This window comes from Misgurnus anguillicaudatus, chromosome 4 (genome assembly GCF_027580225.2).
Source record: "Misgurnus anguillicaudatus chromosome 4, ASM2758022v2, whole genome shotgun sequence".
In the NCBI taxonomy this organism is placed as follows: domain Eukaryota; kingdom Metazoa; phylum Chordata; class Actinopteri; order Cypriniformes; family Cobitidae; genus Misgurnus; species Misgurnus anguillicaudatus.
This window is the reverse complement of record NC_073340.2, coordinates 13,835,692-13,855,469: the sequence shown is the minus strand read 5'-3', so window position 1 is coordinate 13,855,469 and position 19,778 is coordinate 13,835,692. Positions and strand designations below refer to the sequence as shown.

Here is a 19,778-nt window from a genome sequence, read left to right as displayed (position 1 = left end):
TTAAAGAACAGAATAAGGTAACACTTTACAATAATGTTGTATTAGTAAACATTAGTAAATGCATTAACTAACATGAACAAACAATATATTATTACGGCCAATCAGCAGTAAATATACATTCACATTATAAGCGACTTTGGGGCTGTTTACACTTGGTATTAAGATGTTTTTTCGTCGATCGGATCACAAGTGGACGGGTAGACACATTACGTTTACACCTGGTATTTAAATCCATCTCTTTTGTCCACTTTCAACCGCTTCTGTCCTGAATCCTTTGAGGGTGTGGTTTGTGGAGACTGTGGGCGAGTCTCTCTGCTGTCATTTAAACGCAAGCGGGAGTAATTAAGAGTTTATATGGACGCAAACTAATATTATGTCGGAGTCCACTGCTTGTGTAGTAAGTAAACATGCTGCACAGTGTTTTGTACATGAATATGTATATTTCTCTTATATTTCAGTGCAATTGATGAAATAAAATTGCACATCTTTCACACGCTAGCTAAATGAAACTATGCGGAAATCAGTCACTTTAGTTTGATCAATGAAGGGCTAAAAATAGCGCTGTTCATTGTGTGTTCGCGCCAGAAGTCAGAAAAGACGTAAAACGTTGTGCTCAGTACCTCTGATTAGATAAATGGGCGGAGAGAAGGCGGTCCGTGTGGCTGTTCGAACACATTCAACCACATGTGCGTTTACACTACAAAAGCAATCCGATCGAAAGGGTTTTCAACTACCTCTGAAAGTGGTCGAAAGGGGACGAGCTCTTTTCGTTTTGAACACTGTTTACATTAACGTCGTCCACTTGTGATTCGATCGACGAAAATGCATGTTAATGCCAAGTGTAAACAGCATCTTTTTGCTATGTGTCGCTTGTCTCTTTTAAATGAGGCATTTCTAAATCTGGTTGGCATTAACAAATGAGTAACGTCCACTCCAGTAACTGACGAGAGACGGATGACGTAAACTCCACTGCTTCGTTTTCATTGGTAGTCGCTGCCGAAAGTCGCTCATAATTTGCATAAAGTTAAAAATTTCTCAACTTTGTCGCGTGACTGGACATGCCCTATCCAGTCGCAAACGGTCACTGTTGCTCGTGTTGCCAAGCTTTCATTGAAATCAATGACATTGCGTCTCTCTGCTACTACTAGTCGCTGCTAGTCTGAATGCAACTTAAGGGGCGTGTCTACTAAGCAACATCGTTGCCTGGGTTGCGTATGGTCTATCAAAAGAAGGTCCAGATTCTATTAGGGTAGGGACGTGTTTGTTTAGGTGATTTCAAATGTCAACATTGGCTTTCAGAGATCATACACCCTGCCTTTAATGTCAATACAGTTACTCATGTTAGTTCATGGTGCATTAACTAATGTTAACAGATACAGTGCTTGATTTTTTTTTAAATGTACTCGTAAATGGTAAAAATGAACTAAGATTAGTAAATTCTTGTAAGAATTTATAGACAGATTCCACTCCAACTTAGATGTTAAAATAAGCTCATCCCCCTAAAAGGCTTGATAATTATAGAGGTAATCTCAGTCCATGAAATACAGTACGTGAGCAGAAGTGAGACTTGAGAACTAACACAGGCCAATAAGGGTCTGTGATAATTAAAGATATCTGTATACACATTATCCAATCACTTTGGTGAGCACTGTAGTCTAATCAGATCAATCCGACCATTTGATTAAGCACACCTTTGGTGAATGAATGTTTTCATAGATTATCTGTAAGATGTTTGTTTGTTTGTTTGTCAGTGTCTTAAACATCTGACTTGTTCTTCCTGTTTCTAGAGCTCCTGGCGCTCTTTTCTGACTCCCTTTCATCTTCTGTATGAATTCACACAAACAAGTTTATATCTTCGGAACAATGCAAACACAAATGTTAATTCAGTTCTTCAGTTTATTGATGATACTCTAGGTATAGCCTATATTATCACATGTATATATTATTATATTCAATGTAACCAAACTGAACAAACACTCAAATATTACATGAAATGTGTTTTACATTTTGATTTTGATTTTCTCTTCAATAATGTCGTTTTCTATCTTGTAATGGTGACATTTCCTGCAGATTGCACAGAAAGTAAAAGCAAAACTAAGTTTTGGATGAAGCTGACAGCTTTCTTCAGTATACGGTCAGAGACAACACCCTTATATTGACGCATGTAGACAGAATAACTCAAGAGTCACATGGCTGAAAAAATAACATTGAATGAAAGAAGTGCAGCATTCATCGCATCTGTTTTTTCATGTTTTCTTCTTCTGTTTTTCCATCTCTAACAGTTCCTCTTGACGGTTTACTGAATATCCTCTGTTTTTTTTTTTTAGTGTGTGTGTTTATTATCAGACACAGCACCTGTCTGTCACGCCTCACACAAACTCGTCGAGCAACACAAATCTGGGCACATTTTTCTCTTGCGAAGACAACAACACGAGAGATGTGCAGTGGATGAGATTGAGATCTGCTGGATTCATAGAAGAGGTGATGAGTTTGCTCTTAAAGTAAGTGAATGAATTTGCTGACAGCGTGTAGATGAAGGACTCGAGGCTTTATGCTGTTTATATATGGTAAGTGTCTTTCAGATGATCTCATCCGGTCTGTGCGTTAACTTTAATTACAGTAAGTGTCTCTGCTGGTAAACATTTGCATGAACTTTGTTATTAATATTGCCGTTGGCATCATTTATTGTACTTCAGAATTGATTAAATTAGTAATTAAGTTGTGGATTGATGTGGTAGAACGTGTTCTGCGCAGATGAAACTTTCCAAGAAAAATACTGAGTCAGTTTTCAGTTATACAGTATGTATACAGTACAGTACAGTACATTGATTTCTGTAGGCGTACAACACGGCTATAAAGCACTTAGCTCACATAAATTATTCACATAATTTAAATGATCTAAGCTGCACATGCTTAATGAAACAAAATAACGATGTATGAATCCAAATTAATGATTGAATATTTTGTGCATGATTTCATACTGTATGAGGTAGATCACATGCGTGACCCAAACCCTAAACAACATTAAACTAAATAAAGCAACAGACTGTGTTGTTTTCTGCCATGAAGCTACAGACGCTCAATGTTTTCCATTCACACAATCAACAGTTTATAGTTTAAATGTCAATGATTGCAATAATAGCAGTGATGATGAAGATATCAATGACTATTATTTTTGCTTTGTTGTCTGAGCTTTACTAATGGCAACATAATGTTTAATAAACCCAACACGTTCACCAGTGGTTTGGACAGATTTTTCTTGCTGTAACAGAAACTTACCACGCGTGGTCAATTTAATTTAAGCAGATTTAACACACGAGTGCTGAATCCAAACACATGTTGTATTGCAGGGGCTGTGGACGTTTTCGTGATGTATTAATGAAGACTCCTGCACACAAACATTATGAGTATTTTGTAAAAAGGAAATAGAGATTGACTGTTAGCTGACTGCTTAGGGTTTCCTCTATTTTACTGTTTCATTTCTTCCTTTGTAGGTCTGAGGTTTGTATCGTCACTTCCCGTCATATCGGTGTTGTGCCTCATGCTCATGATGTAGTTTGTAGTCTGGTGTTTTCTCTATCTTCACATCTGTATCTTATGAAACCCTTTATGCTCTCATGAAAGCAGACAGCAGATGTGATCGGACGTGTGTGTGCATTTAATCTGATTGGCCATCGTGATCAGTGTCTCATTACTGACGCACCGCTGCTGTTCTTCTTGTCTGTCTTCATTCCTCAGCATCACAGATATTTGATGTGTTGTAAATGTGACAGAAACAAACGTCCACCCTTGCGAAAGTGTCTGCAAACATATGAGCAACATTTCATCTGTATTCATCATCAGATCCTTCACTTTAATGACCTCAATCTGACAGTCTGATGTGAGAATATGCAAAACAGCATTCAGTGGACTTCAATGGTTTTTTTTTGTCTTAACACTTTCTGTTCAGACTGTCAGTTTGTTTATAGTCTTTTGATACCTGCTATATAAACTGATTTAATCTTTGCATTTTTACAGACCTGCTCAATGATTTATTATACATATAAATATTCTGTTTAGTGTTTCTCGGAAGTGTCCTGTGAAGAGCCTGACATTATTATGTTGAAGTGAAGCTATAAATGAGATGTTATGTAGCTGTGCAATATAAAAAATAATTCAAACAAACATCACTAATGATCTAAAGTTTAGTTTTTCGTTCCTTGTTTTCAGATCTCATGATGGTTATTTCAGAACCGTGATCATCTGAGAACCGGCTGAGGCTTCATCAGAACCGAGTCAACATGTCTGTACCACAGCAGGTTTTGGTAAACTTTGAATATAATTATACAGCTCGAGACGGCAGCACGGTGTCCATCAAACCCAATGAACACTACATCCTGGTGTCCAAGACTAATGATGCCTGGTGGCAAGTTCGTCGGGATGAGACGGCCAAACCTTTCTACATCCCAGCCACGTATGTGACAGAACTTTTACCTGAGAACAGCCAGACTCCGTTAGATCCTCCAGAGGAGTTCAGTGGATTTGACTTCCCACAATTGGAAACCCCAGACAGATCCGAGTCTGCTGAGATCCTGACCACTATAAAAAGAGACACTGAGAAAGACGGACACAGAATATCAACGTACATTATTCCAAAGGAATTATTTGAACCGAAGGTTTCGAAAGCAAAGTCCATACAGCCTGAGAACGAACTTAAGGTCTACAACACAGAAAGAGGCATAAACCATGAAACATCTTCTGATCATTCTCCTTCATCACACTTTATGTTATCGCCTCATATCAACACAGTTAACGCACAATCTGATACAAACACGAGTATGAATAAGTCAAATCTTCAGGTGGACTTAAAAAGTTTGGATGAAGATCTGCAGATGTTCATAGGATCTGAGCAGAGACTCCCAGATAAAGACAGCACAGATATCCAGAAAAGCCCAGAATCTCCAGAAACTGACAAAGGTCCGGCAGAGATGATGAAGTCGTCATGTCCTGCTACAGGTCCAGCCTCTCATCCAGCTCATGAAGTCACAGTAAGCATCAACATTCAAACTTACAATCCTATTATATATTAACCCCTTCAGACCCCCACTGGAATTGACATCATCTCAATTGTGTTGTTTTGTGGTTCAAACCAATAAATCAAACCAATCAAAATAAGTCACACTGATTAAAAACTGGAAAAATCAGGTCTGAAGGGGTTAAACCCTTAAAGACCAACAGGTTCCTGTTTTATTTTAATATCTAATAAGGATATCACCCAATTTCATTCATTGCTTTCATTCACCACATGAGGGCGCTGTATGCAAATGGTTTTCCAGTGTAGCCATTCCTAAAAAAAACCCTGGTCTAAGTATGGATATGTACAATCACATCACAGGTTTACCTATTTACATACCTTTTATGTATGTAAATAGAGCCAGAGGAGGCTGAGATAAACAGACAGACACTAGTTGCCATACAGTATATGTGTTTTGTCATGAGATACACAAGAATCAATGAGGTTAAATGTTATCTTTGAACCGACCGCGCTGTATTTTGTCATGGATATGATGTATCATTAACTAAAGAAGTTTATAATATTAATAGGTTTCTTTCACAAACATATCTAAAGTCATTTATTCATGCACTGGATTCATTAGCTTCACCATGCTGAGTCCAAGCATATAAGAAGATAACAGGAATGGCATGTTAGTTTGTGTTTAGCTGAAGAAAGGAAAGTTGTATATGCTTGATTATGAGAGAATTTGTATTTTCATATTTGGTTGAATTATTTCTTTAAGGACCTGAGAGGCGTGTGTGCATTTCTACACAATTTTGCACCTGTGAATGCTGATATGTGACAGTATAATTAAGTGAGATGGACCTTTAGTGTGCATGCAGCCGACAGAGTGAGGAAATGTCCTGTTTCGACAACTTAAACCCCACAAATTCATACAGCAAAGACACATTTTTACCATTTAGAGTTAGCTTGTTATTAGTTACTTACTGTAAAACCTTGAGGCGCTCATCATGAGCATTGTGGTCTGCTGCATGACAATCTCATCACAGTGATGGCAATGTCATGATCTTCTGATAATAGGATAAGGTTGAGCTGAGTCTAAATAACATCTTAATATTTAGAGACAACTCCCTCATTTGTTAATCTTTCTTGAGCTGTGAGTTTCTCCATTATTGGCAGAATTTACTCATCATTATTAATAATGAATCACTGCAAGTCCACGCACATACAAAAGAGTTTTAGGGTGTTTTCAGACCTGTAGACGGTTTGCTTTATTGCGAAACAAGGATTAAAATTGTTACAATGAAACCCTTTTTACTTGGTTCAGTACATGGCAAAGTATCAAAAATTGACCAGAATTTGACACGGTTGATAATAGCAGGACTGACTGGTTTGTGGCCTATATGAAGCAGAACGCTGGCAAAATTGTTTTCCTTTATATTATGACATATACAGAAACCAAAAGCTTTGTCATAAATAAACTGGTGTGCACAGCGGTGGAGGTTAAAAATAGAAATACTCATCATAGTGTTGAATGAATGTGACAAGGCCAGAAATGTAGTGAACAATAGTTTGTTTCCAGCTCACATTCAGATTCACATTCATTATACAGTAATGATGACAGACCAGCGCTACACCCTCAAGTGGGCACAACACGCGCGCGCGCGCACACACGCACGCACTCAATACAAATACATCCACTGTAAACCCACATAAAAATACTATAGTACACTACAGTACTACAGTAATGTGTGTAGAGTTTACTGTCGAGTACCTGAACGTGAAGACAACAAAAATTAACCATTGGAATCAATACATGAAACTCGTGCGGTACACCATAATTCTGTATTTGTGAGGGGAACAGAGAGCGAGCGAGCAAGCGAGAGAGAGAGAGAGCTGCCTTGGACTGAACCTGAATCTAATATAATCGTGTTTATTTGAATGTGAATGAGAGGGGAATCAACAGGTTAGGCGAGTCGATGCGCCCTACTGTAAATGAGTGTGACTCTTTACTGTTTAAACTCCTCCTGTCTAAAACACAACACCTGCTTTTATCATAAAGATCTGTGGATTATCGTCATATCGTCATCAGTTATGCGGCTGGATGTTTCGTTTGAAGACGGAAGATTATGAAGTGAGGTATGAATAATCGATGACATTTCTGACAGAATAACACTTAATTTATTATTACATAAAGTAAAACACAAGAAAATTTTGATGTTATATGACTTTTTAGCCATTTATCTGTATTTAAGTAGCTAAACTGGCAAGTTATAACCTGTTTATAAACTTCGCTAACACGCAATGTTTTCTAAATGAATATGTCCCAGTTCTATGGTTTATAAACAAGATTTTCATTACGGTGTCGAACCATAGCATCTCCAAATCATCACCACAGGACTGTAATGTGTTAACATTAGTGCACGAGACATTTATATCTATTAACATAAACTTACATTATAACTAACATCAACTTTTCTCTACTATACGTTTATACAAGAGATATTAGAGGAGAGAGAGAGAGAGAGAGAGAGAGAGTATGTGTGTATTGTGTTTGGTGGGACAGCAGTAGTGATGTTGGATATCTGCCAGTGGTTTCCACAGTGATGTCAGGTTCAGCAGTGCTATGGACTCTCAGTGTTCAGATTCTTATGTGTAGTTTATGTGCAGGAGTAATAGTTTAAGAAGATCTGACTCCATTTAAGTACTATTTGATATCAGAACTTTGGAAAGTGTACTGTGGATCAGAAGTGTTCTGTACTGTACACTTGTCTAGACACACACACACACACATGAACATCAATGTGTTTTATTTTTATGTTGTATTATGAGTTTGGCGTTTTTATGTTAAGTCACATATAAACGGAAGTGTTTGATCCACAACAGATCTGGAATATTTAACCAGGGAAATAACTGGAAAATAAAGATCTGGTTTGTTCTCGGTCTAGATCTGTTAACTAATAGTAAATACTTAACACGACCTTTAGTTGTGTTATTGGACTCTGCTATTCAAACTGTTTTTGAATCATAATAAAGTTCATACTCTGTTGTTTTAAAGTTTTGTTACTGTAGCCTAATACAGCTGTGGTTTCTACACATTTCTAAAATTGAAGATGAATTCTGCGACTTGACTTGTGTGTTGTGTGGTATACTGTAGTCTATCTACACTAAGAGTCCAGTGTTTTATATAGTTTCTGTATTCTGTTAAGTTTAGTATCTCATCATCACTCACATATCCTTTAATACATCAGCTGGTTTAACTAGACAGATATAAGACATAGAAGAAGAAGTTTTATTTATATACCCCTTCCCATAGTTCAAGGTCGCTTTACATAGCAATACAAGAAATTAACAACTTCCAAGTTGGAAAACATCTCGTACGACACAAATAAAATTATATTACAGAGTTTGTTCAAAATGCAAGTTAAAGAGATACGTTTTCAGCTAAGTTAACGTGGGGACAGACAAAAAAATGCTGTCCCACCAAACACACACAATGCAAAACACAGGAGAGTAGATGTGAAGTCATTCAGAAAGATAAGGAGGTGCAAGACTATTTAATGCCTTTAATGTAAGTAGTAAGATCTTAAAACTGTATACGTGATGCCACGGTAACCAGTGAAGATCATGGAGAAGTTATGTGGTCCATGCGCTTAAACTGGACCACAGAACTTTAACTGCTGGGTTTTGAACACACTGTAACCTAGCAATACAGTTTTTGTGGAGACCAGAGAATAGAGCATTACAGTAATCCAGACGTGATGTGATAAAGGCATGAATAAGGATTTCAGTATCGGTTACTGTTAGAGTTAAAGAAGATCGAAGACGTGCAATATTTCGAAGATGAAAACATAAGTTTAACAACAGCAGAAATGTGAGAGGTAAAAGAATGAGATAATTTTTCAGAGCCAATCAACAATATTTCAGTCTTGTTTAATTTAAGAAAGTTCAAAGACAGACAGTGCTTGTCCCTGTTGCAGGAAATAAATAATTCAAGAAGATGTGGCTGATAGGAATTGATAGTTAGATAAATGTGGATATCATCAGCATAGCAATTGAAGTCCATGCCTGCGTAGTATGTCACCAAGTGGATATTTGTATATGATAAACAGTAGTGGTCCAAGGGCCGAACCTTGAGGAACACCATGTGAAACTGGAGTTGTGTCAGATTCATACCCCTGTATGGTGATAATGTGTGTAATCTTAGAGTTATAGAGGAACATCTTAACAAATCTCAAACTATGATATTTTTTCTTAAACAACTTCTTAAATCAAAAGTCAAAGATTTCAGTCTTTTTTCAGAGTTGATTATCTGGTGTATGGCATGATGTCTTGAGCTAAGATTTAAAGGCATTCATGTTTTCCTCTGGCCATTTCCTCCATGGTTAATTTCCTTGACCAAATATCATCTTTAAAGTTGTCTTCTCTTCTCTGTTCATGTTTTTAAATCAAATATTATTTTGACAGATCTTTACTATCCTTGTGTTAAGCAGAATTAGGAATGTTTTGACTCCACAAAATGAAACCTGCTTGTCAACGCTCGCTGTAGTCAGTCATTCACAATAGATTTAGATAACAAAGCGTCTGCTTATTGATTCAAAAGTCAAACAAATGAAAACAGTGGGTGGAGTTTGTAAGCCTTCATTCTATAGTGATTTACATTTTTATTAAATGACCAATACAGATTCATTTCAAATGAATCAAACACACACACACACACACACACACACACACACACACACACACACACACACTCCATTTGTAGTTCTCTTTAGGTTCTGCCATAGATCTCTTCAGGTTCTGCCGTAGGTCTTCTTATGTTCTCTTTAGGTTCTGCCGTAGTTCTCTTTAGGTTCTCTTTAGGTTCTGCCGTAGTTTTCTTCAGGTTCTGCCAAAGGTCTCTTCAGGTTCTGCCGTAGGTCTCTTTAGGTTCTGCTGTAGATCTTTTTAGGTTCCGCCGTAGATCTCTTCAGGTTCTGCCGTAGTTCTCTTTAGGTTCTCTTCAGGTTCTGCCGTAGGTCTCTTTAGCTTCTGACAAAGGTCTTTTCAGGTTCTGCTGTAGTTTTCTTCAGGTTCTGCCGAAGGTCTCTTCAAGTTCTGCTGTAGGTCTCTTTAGGTTTTGCCATTGGTCTCTTCAGGTTCTACCGAAGGTCTCTTCAGGTTCTGTCGTAGGTCTCTTCAGGTTCTGCCGTAGGTCTCTTTAGGTTCTGCATTAGGTCTTTTCAGGTTCTGGCATAGGTCTCTAGGTTCTGCAGTTGTTTTCTTCAGGTTCTACCGAAGGTCTCTTCAGGTTCTGCCGTAGGTCTCTTCAGGTTCTGCCGTAGGTCTCTTTAGGTTCTGTAGGTCTCTTTAGGTTCTGCTGTAGGTCTCTTTAGGTTCTGCTGTAGGTCTCATTAGATTCTGCCTTTGGCCTCTTCAGGTTCTGCCATAGGTCTCTAGGTTCTGCCATAGGTGTCTTTAGGTTCTGCCGTAGTTCTCTTTAGGTTCTACCTTTGGTCTCTTTAGGTTCTGCCATAGGTCTCTTTAGGTTCTGCCTTAGGTCTTTTTAGGTTCTGCCATAGGTCTTTTTAGGTTCTGCTGTAGGTGTCTTTAGGTTCTGCCATGGTCTTTAGGTTCTGCCATAGGTCTTTTTAGGTTCTGCCGTAATTCTCTTTAGGTTCTGCCGTAATTCTCTTTAGGTTCTGCCATAGTTCTCTTTAGGTTAAGCCTTTGTTCTCTTTAGGTTATGCCGTAGTTCTCTTCAGGTTCTGCCTTTGGTCTCTTTAGGTACTGCCGTAAGTCTTTTGGGTTCTGCCATAGGTCTCTTTAGGTTCTGCCTTTGGTCTCTTTAGGTCCTGCCTTTGGTCTCTTTAGGTCCTGCCTTTGGTCTCTTTAGGTCCTGCCTTTGGTCTCTTTAGGTCCTGCCGTAGGTCTCTTTAGGTCCTGCCGTAGTTTTTTTTTAGGTTCTGCCGTAGGTCTCTAGGTTCTGCCGTAGGTCTCTTTATGTTCTGCCATAGATCTCTTTATATTCTGATGTAGGTCTCTTCAGGTTCTGCCATAGTTTTTTAGGTTCTGCTGTAGTTCTCTTTAGGTTCTGCCGTAATTCTCTTTAGGTTCTGCCTTTGGTCTCTTTAGGTTCTGCCATAGGTATTTTCAGGTCCTGCCATAGGTCTCTTTATGTTCTACCTTTGGTCTCCTTAGGTTCTGCCGTAGGTCTCTTCAGGTCCTGCCATTGGTCTCATCAAATATCAGTCACACTGAGGATGAAATAATTCAGTAAATTGGATCTGTCCTCAGTGTAATATAGACACATATAGATAATGCAGCTGTCTATGTTTCAGAAACTATTGTACAAAAGTAACAGCCCAAATCCATATTTTTTTGCCTAGAACAGTTGTTCCCAAAATGTGGGACGGGGAAGATGATTAATTAATGTATTTTATAAAATGTCATAAAATTCAAAAAGTCATATAACACACACCAACCATTGAAAACCATTGGCCTAGAAGTTTCTCCTTTTGAGTGCATACTCTATAAAACATTTAAGTAAGCATGATGGACTAAAAATGTCATGATAATTCTTTGTATTAAAGGGTCTGGAGATAGATGGAAAAACACATTTTAAACATGTGTATCAGTGCCTGGCCAATCACCCAAAAACCATCCAGAAGGCTTTATAAAGCACATAACAATACTCTATACTTGAGTTCTGTACAGCTCACAATCTTATTAGTGTTTGGTATCGAGAGAAACATTTATCATTTCTTGAGAGTTCAGATGAGTTTTAGTACAGTTGAATAAGAGTTTTAACAATTCAGAGGAGTGAAAGAGATTCCTCAAGGCTGAGAGTCTTCTGTTCACACACATTCAGACCTTTAGTATTCAATGAACTCATCCTGGATTCCAGACCATTAGTGATGATGTAACAAAGACGAGAGAAGAGGAGAGGAGGGGTACACCCAATCCTGTGAATGAACCCTCTGTGTGTGTGTGTGTGTGTGTGTGTGTGTGTGTGTGTGTGTGTGTGTGTGTGTGTGTGTGTGTGTGTGTGTGTGTCTGTATCTTTGTGAGAACCAGTGTTTTGTATGACCATCGGAGTGAGGACGAATAAAGTGAGGACATTTTGCCTGGCACCCCTTAAAAAGGACTGTTTGAAGGTTAAGGTTTAGAATTAGGTTAAGGTTGGTGTTACGTTAAGTTTAGGTTAGGGTTAAGCACTTAGTTGTGATGGTTGGGTTTAGGGTAATGTGGTATGGATTGCATTACTGTCTATGAGTGTCCTCACAAATATAACTCTGTGTGTGTGCGTGCGTGCGTGTGTGTGTGTTGCGTAATGTCATTGATTGAACAGTAATGAGGTTTAGATAATGAACAGTCTGTTGTCTCCTCAGTCCCACAGTCATATCTCTCTGATTCATTATAGCTGTGAATTTATTCCCTGTCAGATAGAGATAGACATTTTGTATCTAACCTTCGCATTAACATGTAATCAATAGGAAATGAGATAAAGCATATTTGGTGTGCTGTCCAAGGGAAGGGCTCTAAATTTTAGCCTAAACCCAGAGCACTCCCCCTCTGTAACTGGGATACAGTGTTTCCCGCAGAAAATTTGTTAGTTAAGGTGGTAGGGTTGGGGGGGTGGTTGGGGCCGGGGGATGGCAATCAAAGGGGAGTCATGATGAAAATATTTTATTAAAAACACTCAAATAAAACTTAATTTTAAAGAAATTATCACAGAAAATGAACACATACTAGATTATTAATGAATTATACCACGGGTCTGTTGAATGCTGCATTCTGATTGGCTGAGAAATGTTCTATGGGTGTTGATTATTTTTCTGTAAACCGCACACCTATCTTTTCAAATGTCTTAAAAATAGGCACCAGAGCAATGTTTGTGGTAACCGTGGTATAAGCGGAATAATTGACTCCGGTCCTTTGAGTTATTTGAAAATAATGCACACCTGCGGTGTAACGGCACTCCGCTTCGCGTCGTGCCGCATTACCACCTTGGTGTGCATTATTTTCTTATAATTCAGTGGCCCGTCGTCAATTATTCCTTACTTAAATGTTTTTAACAGATACCTCTAATGGGAAGTGAAAGGGTTAATTAACACAAACTGAAGCAGATGTTGTAGGCCTTTTGTGCAGCAATTATTATTATTTTTTTTGGATGACCTAGTTAAGGTGGTAGGGTTTCCCAACATAGGTGGGCCGCCCGAACTGCAAAGTGCTGCGGGAAACCCTGGGATAGATTTACTAGCAAAGAATGAAGGATGCTGCAAAAACTATCATGGGACAGAAATGAGGAACGGCTATACATAGAGCAGGGGTGGGCAACTCCTGGTCCTGAGGGCCGGTGTCCCTGCGGAGTTTGGCTCCAACCCTAGTCAAACACAGCTGAAAAATCTAATTGAAGTCTTCAGGACTGTTTGGAAATGACATTCAGGTGTGTTTGATTGGGGTTGAAGCTGGGCTCTGCAGGACTGTGGCCCTCGATGCCCACCCCTGACATAGAGAGACTTCTGCACGCTGATTGGTTGAATTGCATGACCATGCTCCTCCCGAACTTAGTTAAATAAACTTCATTTAAAGTGTAATTTGTGAAAAATCTGTTAACACATGTAAAATAATATTTTTAAATAAAATAATAATTGGCACATGTATTGTGTTCATAAGTTGTGTTGTTTTCATGAGCATCAGTGAATGTTTGTATCTATCGTAGTGATTGTGTATGAGTCTCTCATTTCAACATTCTGACCCCTGTTTAAATGTTTATGTAAACGTATGACCACAGCTATGTATAGAGTAGTTGTTTAGAAGAATCCTTTAACTCGGTCACACGCTCACCTCAGCTCTCTAGACTATCATACGAAAGATTTGAATAACAAAACATGTTGTGAATAATAATTTGTATGGCTTGTGTGTCTATGTCTTTCCAGCTTGTTCCAGGAACTTTAAAATTCCTCTCTGTGTCATTGTGTGCTAAAATGAGGAGAAACCAATGATAGCCGATGTACTGTATGATGTTCAGCGCTGAGGATAAAAGCAGAATTTAAGTGAAATGTCACAGGAGGAAGCTGTTGTGTGGATGTGTTGAGTAATTCCTCCTTTCCTGAAGATGCAAATGTTGCTAACCTTAAACTCAAGCCTTCAGATAGATGTTGTTTTACCATCAAACTGAGGTTTGTTAACGTGTGTCGAGTATCAAATGCTATGAACCGGCAAATGATCTGATCTTTATTTCTTTCACTTTTACTGTAGAAATTACAGTATTACTGGCAGCTGTTTGCCATTAACATACTGTAGATTTAAATGTATGTTATTAGCCTCATACAAAGCATTCTGGGAACCAAAAACTCAAGGAAAAAACAGAAAGAGGTTGATAAGGATTTCTGGTTCCCAATATGCTTTGCATGAAGCTCTTATAGTTTAATTCTGTAAAGACAAAGACTTGTTCATGTTTAATGTTCATTTAGCTTTGAACATACTGTTGCCAGTAAATAACATTAATTTAAATCTACAGTAAGTTGTAGTTTTACAGGAGAAAACCGATATATAACTAAAACATTATGAAGTTATGAAGGGTCAGCTAAATGACAACCATCATTTCTGGTTTGTTTCGGAAAAAAATGTCCCTTTAGAGGTGTAAAAGTGAAAATGAGCGATCGAGAGGTAAATGAGGAAATGAGATAAAGTCTGTTGGCTCTGTTTCAGTGATGGAGTGAAAAAGAGGAAGTTGTTTACACTTTTCAGTTGTACACATAGACTGTGTTTGTGTGCTATATTAAAGCTCATATGAGTCTCAGTTTGTGTGTCTCCACCCTCAGCGCAGCAGCACGTTCATGAGTCGCAGTATCAGCTGCAGAGGTGTTGATGCGCGCGCACATGCGTGTGTGTTCCGCTGGGTCAGTCTGTTAACCAGCATGATCTCTGTTAGATAAGTTGTTTGACTGCAGCTGTAATGCCGTGTCGACCGGTCAACACAGAAACATGATGGATTTTTACTCTAAGATTCAGTCCAACCATCGACCTCGGAGCGCCATGCCTCTCACACTGAACACACAGGTATGGAGACGCCTCAGACTGAATCTGATATATAAATAAATACTGTGAGGTTTATATGACTCGAGTTAAGACTTGTTGTTGTGTTAGTTTGGGTTAGTTTGGGCTTGATCTTGTTGTGTGTTGTTCTCAGATAGGATGTCAGCTCTTCCTGTTTAGAAACTCCCTGAATGAGCTCTAATATCACTTTGAACTTCATTATGATCAAGTGTTTGTTTGTCAAAAAAATGTTGCACGAAAATGATCTTTATCTTCAGTAAGAGCAGGAAACAGCAGCGCTCTTTTTAGATGTTTATCAGGGTCACAGCGTGAAATGCTCAAAATAACCTCTACTAGTCTAGCTTTCATTACAAACTAATTCTCCTGTGTTTTACTTTAATCATGGCTCCTCGTCTCAGTGGATGTATGGGGTCAGTCGGTCTCCATCAAGGTGTCACACGTGTACATCATTGCATTTCAAACTCTATCTGTAGGAATTATTTTCTGATTTCTGTGTCTTTTATCACGTAAGCCTGTTTTGTACCTAATGTAAATGCATTTTTTTAAGAGCTGCATATCATTTACGGGCATCTTCAGATCGTGTCTCAGTTAGCCTACTTGTCTTATAATGGTTGTCTCTGTTGGCCAGCGCATTCAGATCACCTAATTTTATCTCACGAAAGAATGACATAGATTTAAGTCTGTGGACGTCATTGCTCCCTCACTTAAGTGATCTTAAACTTTCTGTGTCGCTGTTATTATTGATCATAATAATAATTATGATACAAACCCAACTTCCTGTCAGTTGGTGCCTTTTGGCATTTGAGGTTCATTGACACAGTTGGTTTGTTTAAATATAGCCACAGGATATAAAGCAGCAGTGAGACTCGATTGTTTCTCTTTGTCTTCTTTTGTCTCTCTCGCTCTCAGACGTTTCTCAGGAGAGGCGTTTCGGCTCACAGGCCTCTCATGAGGATTCAGGTGAGCCGAGACTCAGGTCCATGTCTTGATCCAGGTCTTCATTGTACTGTTTGCAACTCAAACAAATACAAAACACTAACACACAAGTGCTCACATTCACATGCAGTTCTTCAGAATCACTGATGGCTTTGGAAACGAAAAGTTCACTCATAATGAAAGTTTTGAACTCTCCAGGGAATATTTATATGAATTGTCCATCAGCTCTTTTGCTATAAAAGCATACATACTGATATAGCTGTTATGTAAGGAATATTTGACAACGGAAATATTTGAAAATAATGCACACCCAAGGTGGTAATGCAGCACGACGTGAGGCGGAGTTACACCGTGGGTGAATGCAAACATCAACACTTCAAAACCATCACAACACAATTTGTGTCGCACCTGTGTTTGTACATTCATACATATTTCAGATGCTTTTATCCAATGTGACTTGCAGTGCATTGAAGCTATACATGAATGTGTGTGTGTGTGCATGTGTGTGTATGTGTGGGTGTGCGTGTGTGTGCCAGAGAGAGAGAGACAGTGTGTGTGTTTCCTGAACTCATGCACAGGAAGTTGTGTTTCTTTGCACTGAAGTCCACATTAACCTTATTACTTTGAAGACAGATATTTTTGCAAAAGGGCAGATGACAGTGTAATGTGAAGTTACTCAAGTGTTTGTTTTGTTCTTTTGTATAAACGTTTTGTAACATCATTTACATCTACCCTTTACACATAAACGTTTCATTTAAAGCATGAATAAGCATCATGTCATCAATAACATTATTACGTTTTTTCATTTGGCTAATATAAGTTTTTGTTAATGTTTGCTTATAAGAACACACAGACACACACGCACACACAAAAAAACCACATCATTTAAAAATACAATTAATTGAAACCAAAAAAGTTTGCTCCAAATCACCACTTGAGGTTAAAATGGTCATGAATGAATATATTTAGTTACTTGTGTCTACTGTAGATTTATATAGTGTGTTTTAAAATAAAAAGCACAAAGTTAGTAAAAAGCAGAATATATACCTTGTTTTCTCCAAACAAAAGTGTTGACAGTTGTTATGAAATGATTACAGAAGTCATATATACGAATACTGCAGGCACATTGATGATGGTTTTGCTAATAGTGAATGGGTTACAGATGCGTGAGGTGAACTTAACCACAAATGAAGGTAAAGACTGAAATATGAATCATGTGTGCATGGGCTTATTATATGCATATGATTCAGATTTCATGCTGTTTTAGCACAGTAACATTGTGCATGCATATTTGACAGATAAAGTAAACAATGGAGAATATATCAAAACTTTTCATATTCATTTCTCTAAATCCTCTACAATGCTTATATAGCAGTTTAACACTGTTCTTTAGAGTAACTTCATCACACCGTGGGCTCTGTATACAAACATATCAGTTTTGAATCTTTTGGAGTAAGTTCATGAACATGTGAATTTGTCATGTATTTGTTTACATGCGAGTTTATGACGTGTTCATGTGTGTTTTTATTCTCATCATCAGGTGGAGGATGACAACCCACTCACATCTGTGTATGTGAACATCCCTCGCTTACGTCGCAATACCATCGACACATCCCCTCCTTTGGTTTCTCCACCGCGTGAGCTCGTGCCGGATCCTCCTGATACTTTGCTTCTTGATTCGGCAGGATGGGAGATTCACACTGACGACCAGAGCGGTCAGGAGTTTTATTATCAGCCTTCAACGGGCCGCAGCACCTGGGAATATCCGCTCAGTACGTCTATGGAGTCATCGGTGAGGACAGAAGAGACTCTGCCATCACCGCCTTCATTCTCACAATCCCCCACCTGCTCACCTATGGGTTCATCTCCAAGGAGATTGAGCTCAGACTGGGAGAAAGTGTTGGATGAGAATTCAGGGAGACATTATTTCTTCAACACTGTGTCAGGACAGAGTTCATGGGATGCTCCGGAGGATAACGACAAATCGGATAGCGGGGATTTTCTGAAAGATTGTCCGGTGGGTGGAAGTTTTTTTCATATTTAAATTATGCTTTTAATGGAAACAAGAAAATCTGAGCTTTTTTATAAAGTTCAGTTGTTTAATATCACAAATGTACTTAGATTTGATAAATGACCTAGAAATAGTCTATTTTCAATTTTCAAGAAAACATTTTCTTAGTATTTTTGTCTTCTTTTCAGTAAAAATATCTAAAAATTCTTAAATTAAGATGCTTTGTCTTGATGAGCAAAATGACCCAACAAAATAAGTCTAGTTTTTAGACCAAAAATATCAAATTTAAGTGATTTTGTGCATGAAACAAGCAAAAAAAATCTGCCAATGGGGTAAGCAAATTTTTCTTGAATTTTTCTTGAATTTTGTGTTTGAATTTAAGGTGTTTTTGCTTACCCCATTGGCAGATTTTTTTTTGCTTGTTTCATGCACAAAATCACTTTAATCTGATATTTTTGGTCTAAAAACTAATTTGATTTTAATTTGATATTTTTGGTCTAAAAACTAGACTTATTTTCTTGGTTAGTTTTGCTCATCAAGAAAAACCATCCTAATTTAAGAATTTTTAGATATTTTTACTGAAAACAAGACAAAAATACTAAGAAAATGTTTTCTTGAAAATCATTTTTTGCAGTGTATATATTTAATTTTTAGATGATACCATAACTTTCTTAACTTTTTATTTGTTAGGCTTAAATACAACAAAAGTATTCTTAATTTGGTCTCAGACTTTTGGATCTCGCAGTGTTAATGAGTGATGCATAGCATATCTGATAAAAATAATATCATCGTAGTTATTTGTTAGATCAGATCTCAGGCAAACTGTCAACACTGCAAAAAAATGACTTTATTCTAGGATTTTTGTCTTGTTTTCAGTACAAATATCTAAAAATTAAGATGCATTTTCTTGATGAGCAAAATGATCTAAGAAAAAAGTATAGTTTTTAGACAAAAATAGACCTTTTAAGTAAATTTGTGCTTAAAGGAATAGTCTACTCATTTTCAATATTAAAATATGTTATTACCTTAACTAAGAATTGTTGATACATCCCTCTATCATCTGTGTGCGTGCATGTAAGCGCTGGAGCGCGCTGCGACGCTTCGATAGCATTTAGCTTAGCCCCATTCATTCAATGGTACCATTTAGAGATAAAGTTAGAAGTGACCAAACACATCAACGTTTTTCCTATTTAAGACGAGTAGTTATACGAGCAAGTTTGGTGGTACAAAATAAAACGTAGCGCTTTTCTAAGCGGATTTAAAAGAGGAACTACATTTTATGGCGCAATAGCACTTTTGGGAGTACTTCGACTCGCCTGAAAAGTCCGCTCCCCTTCTTCCTCTCATAATGGGAGAGGGAGGGTGTTACTGCGCAGAGTCGAAGTACTCCCAAAAGTGCTATTACGCCATAAAATGTAGCTCCTCTTTTAAATCCGCTACGTTTTATTTTGTACCACCAAACTTGCTCGTGTAACTGCTCGTCTTAAATAGGAAAAGCGTTGATGTGTTTGGTCACTTCTAACTTTATCTCTAAATGGTACCATTGAATGAATGGGGCTAAGCTAAATGCTATCGAAGCGTCGCAGCTCGCTCCAGCGCTTACGTGCACGCACACAGATGATAGAGGGATGTATCAACAATTCTTAGTTAAGGTAATAACATATTTTAATATTGAAAATGAGTAGACTATTCCTTTAAAACAAGCAAAAAAATCTGCCAATGGGGTAAGAAAATAAATGTACTTTTATCTTAAACACTTAATTCAAGAAAAAAAACTATTTTTTAAAATGC

The 19,778-nt window shown here is 37.8% G+C and overlaps 1 protein-coding gene across 7 annotated transcripts in view; it reads left to right on the top strand.

Moving 5' to 3' along the window:
* Nucleotides 1-2,058: 2,058 nt before the first annotated feature.
* arhgap27 (Rho GTPase activating protein 27) overlaps nucleotides 2,059-19,778 on the top strand; it is a 39,504-nt gene continuing 21,784 nt past the window's right edge. The window contains exons 1-5 of one of the 7 annotated variants that reach the window (XM_073866734.1): nucleotides 2,073-2,567; nucleotides 3,739-3,880; nucleotides 4,210-5,027; nucleotides 15,950-16,000; nucleotides 17,517-17,993. In XM_073866734.1, the coding sequence (XP_073722835.1) occupies nucleotides 4,281-5,027; nucleotides 15,950-16,000; nucleotides 17,517-17,993 (1,275 nt within the window). In that variant the 5' untranslated portion in view covers nucleotides 2,073-2,567; nucleotides 3,739-3,880; nucleotides 4,210-4,280. Of the gene's footprint in view, nucleotides 2,568-2,602; nucleotides 3,881-4,209; nucleotides 5,028-15,949; nucleotides 16,001-17,516; nucleotides 17,994-19,778 lie in introns of those variants that run through there. The other 6 variants (XM_073866735.1, XR_012369219.1, XM_073866733.1 and 3 more) reach the window with 6 other exon arrangements.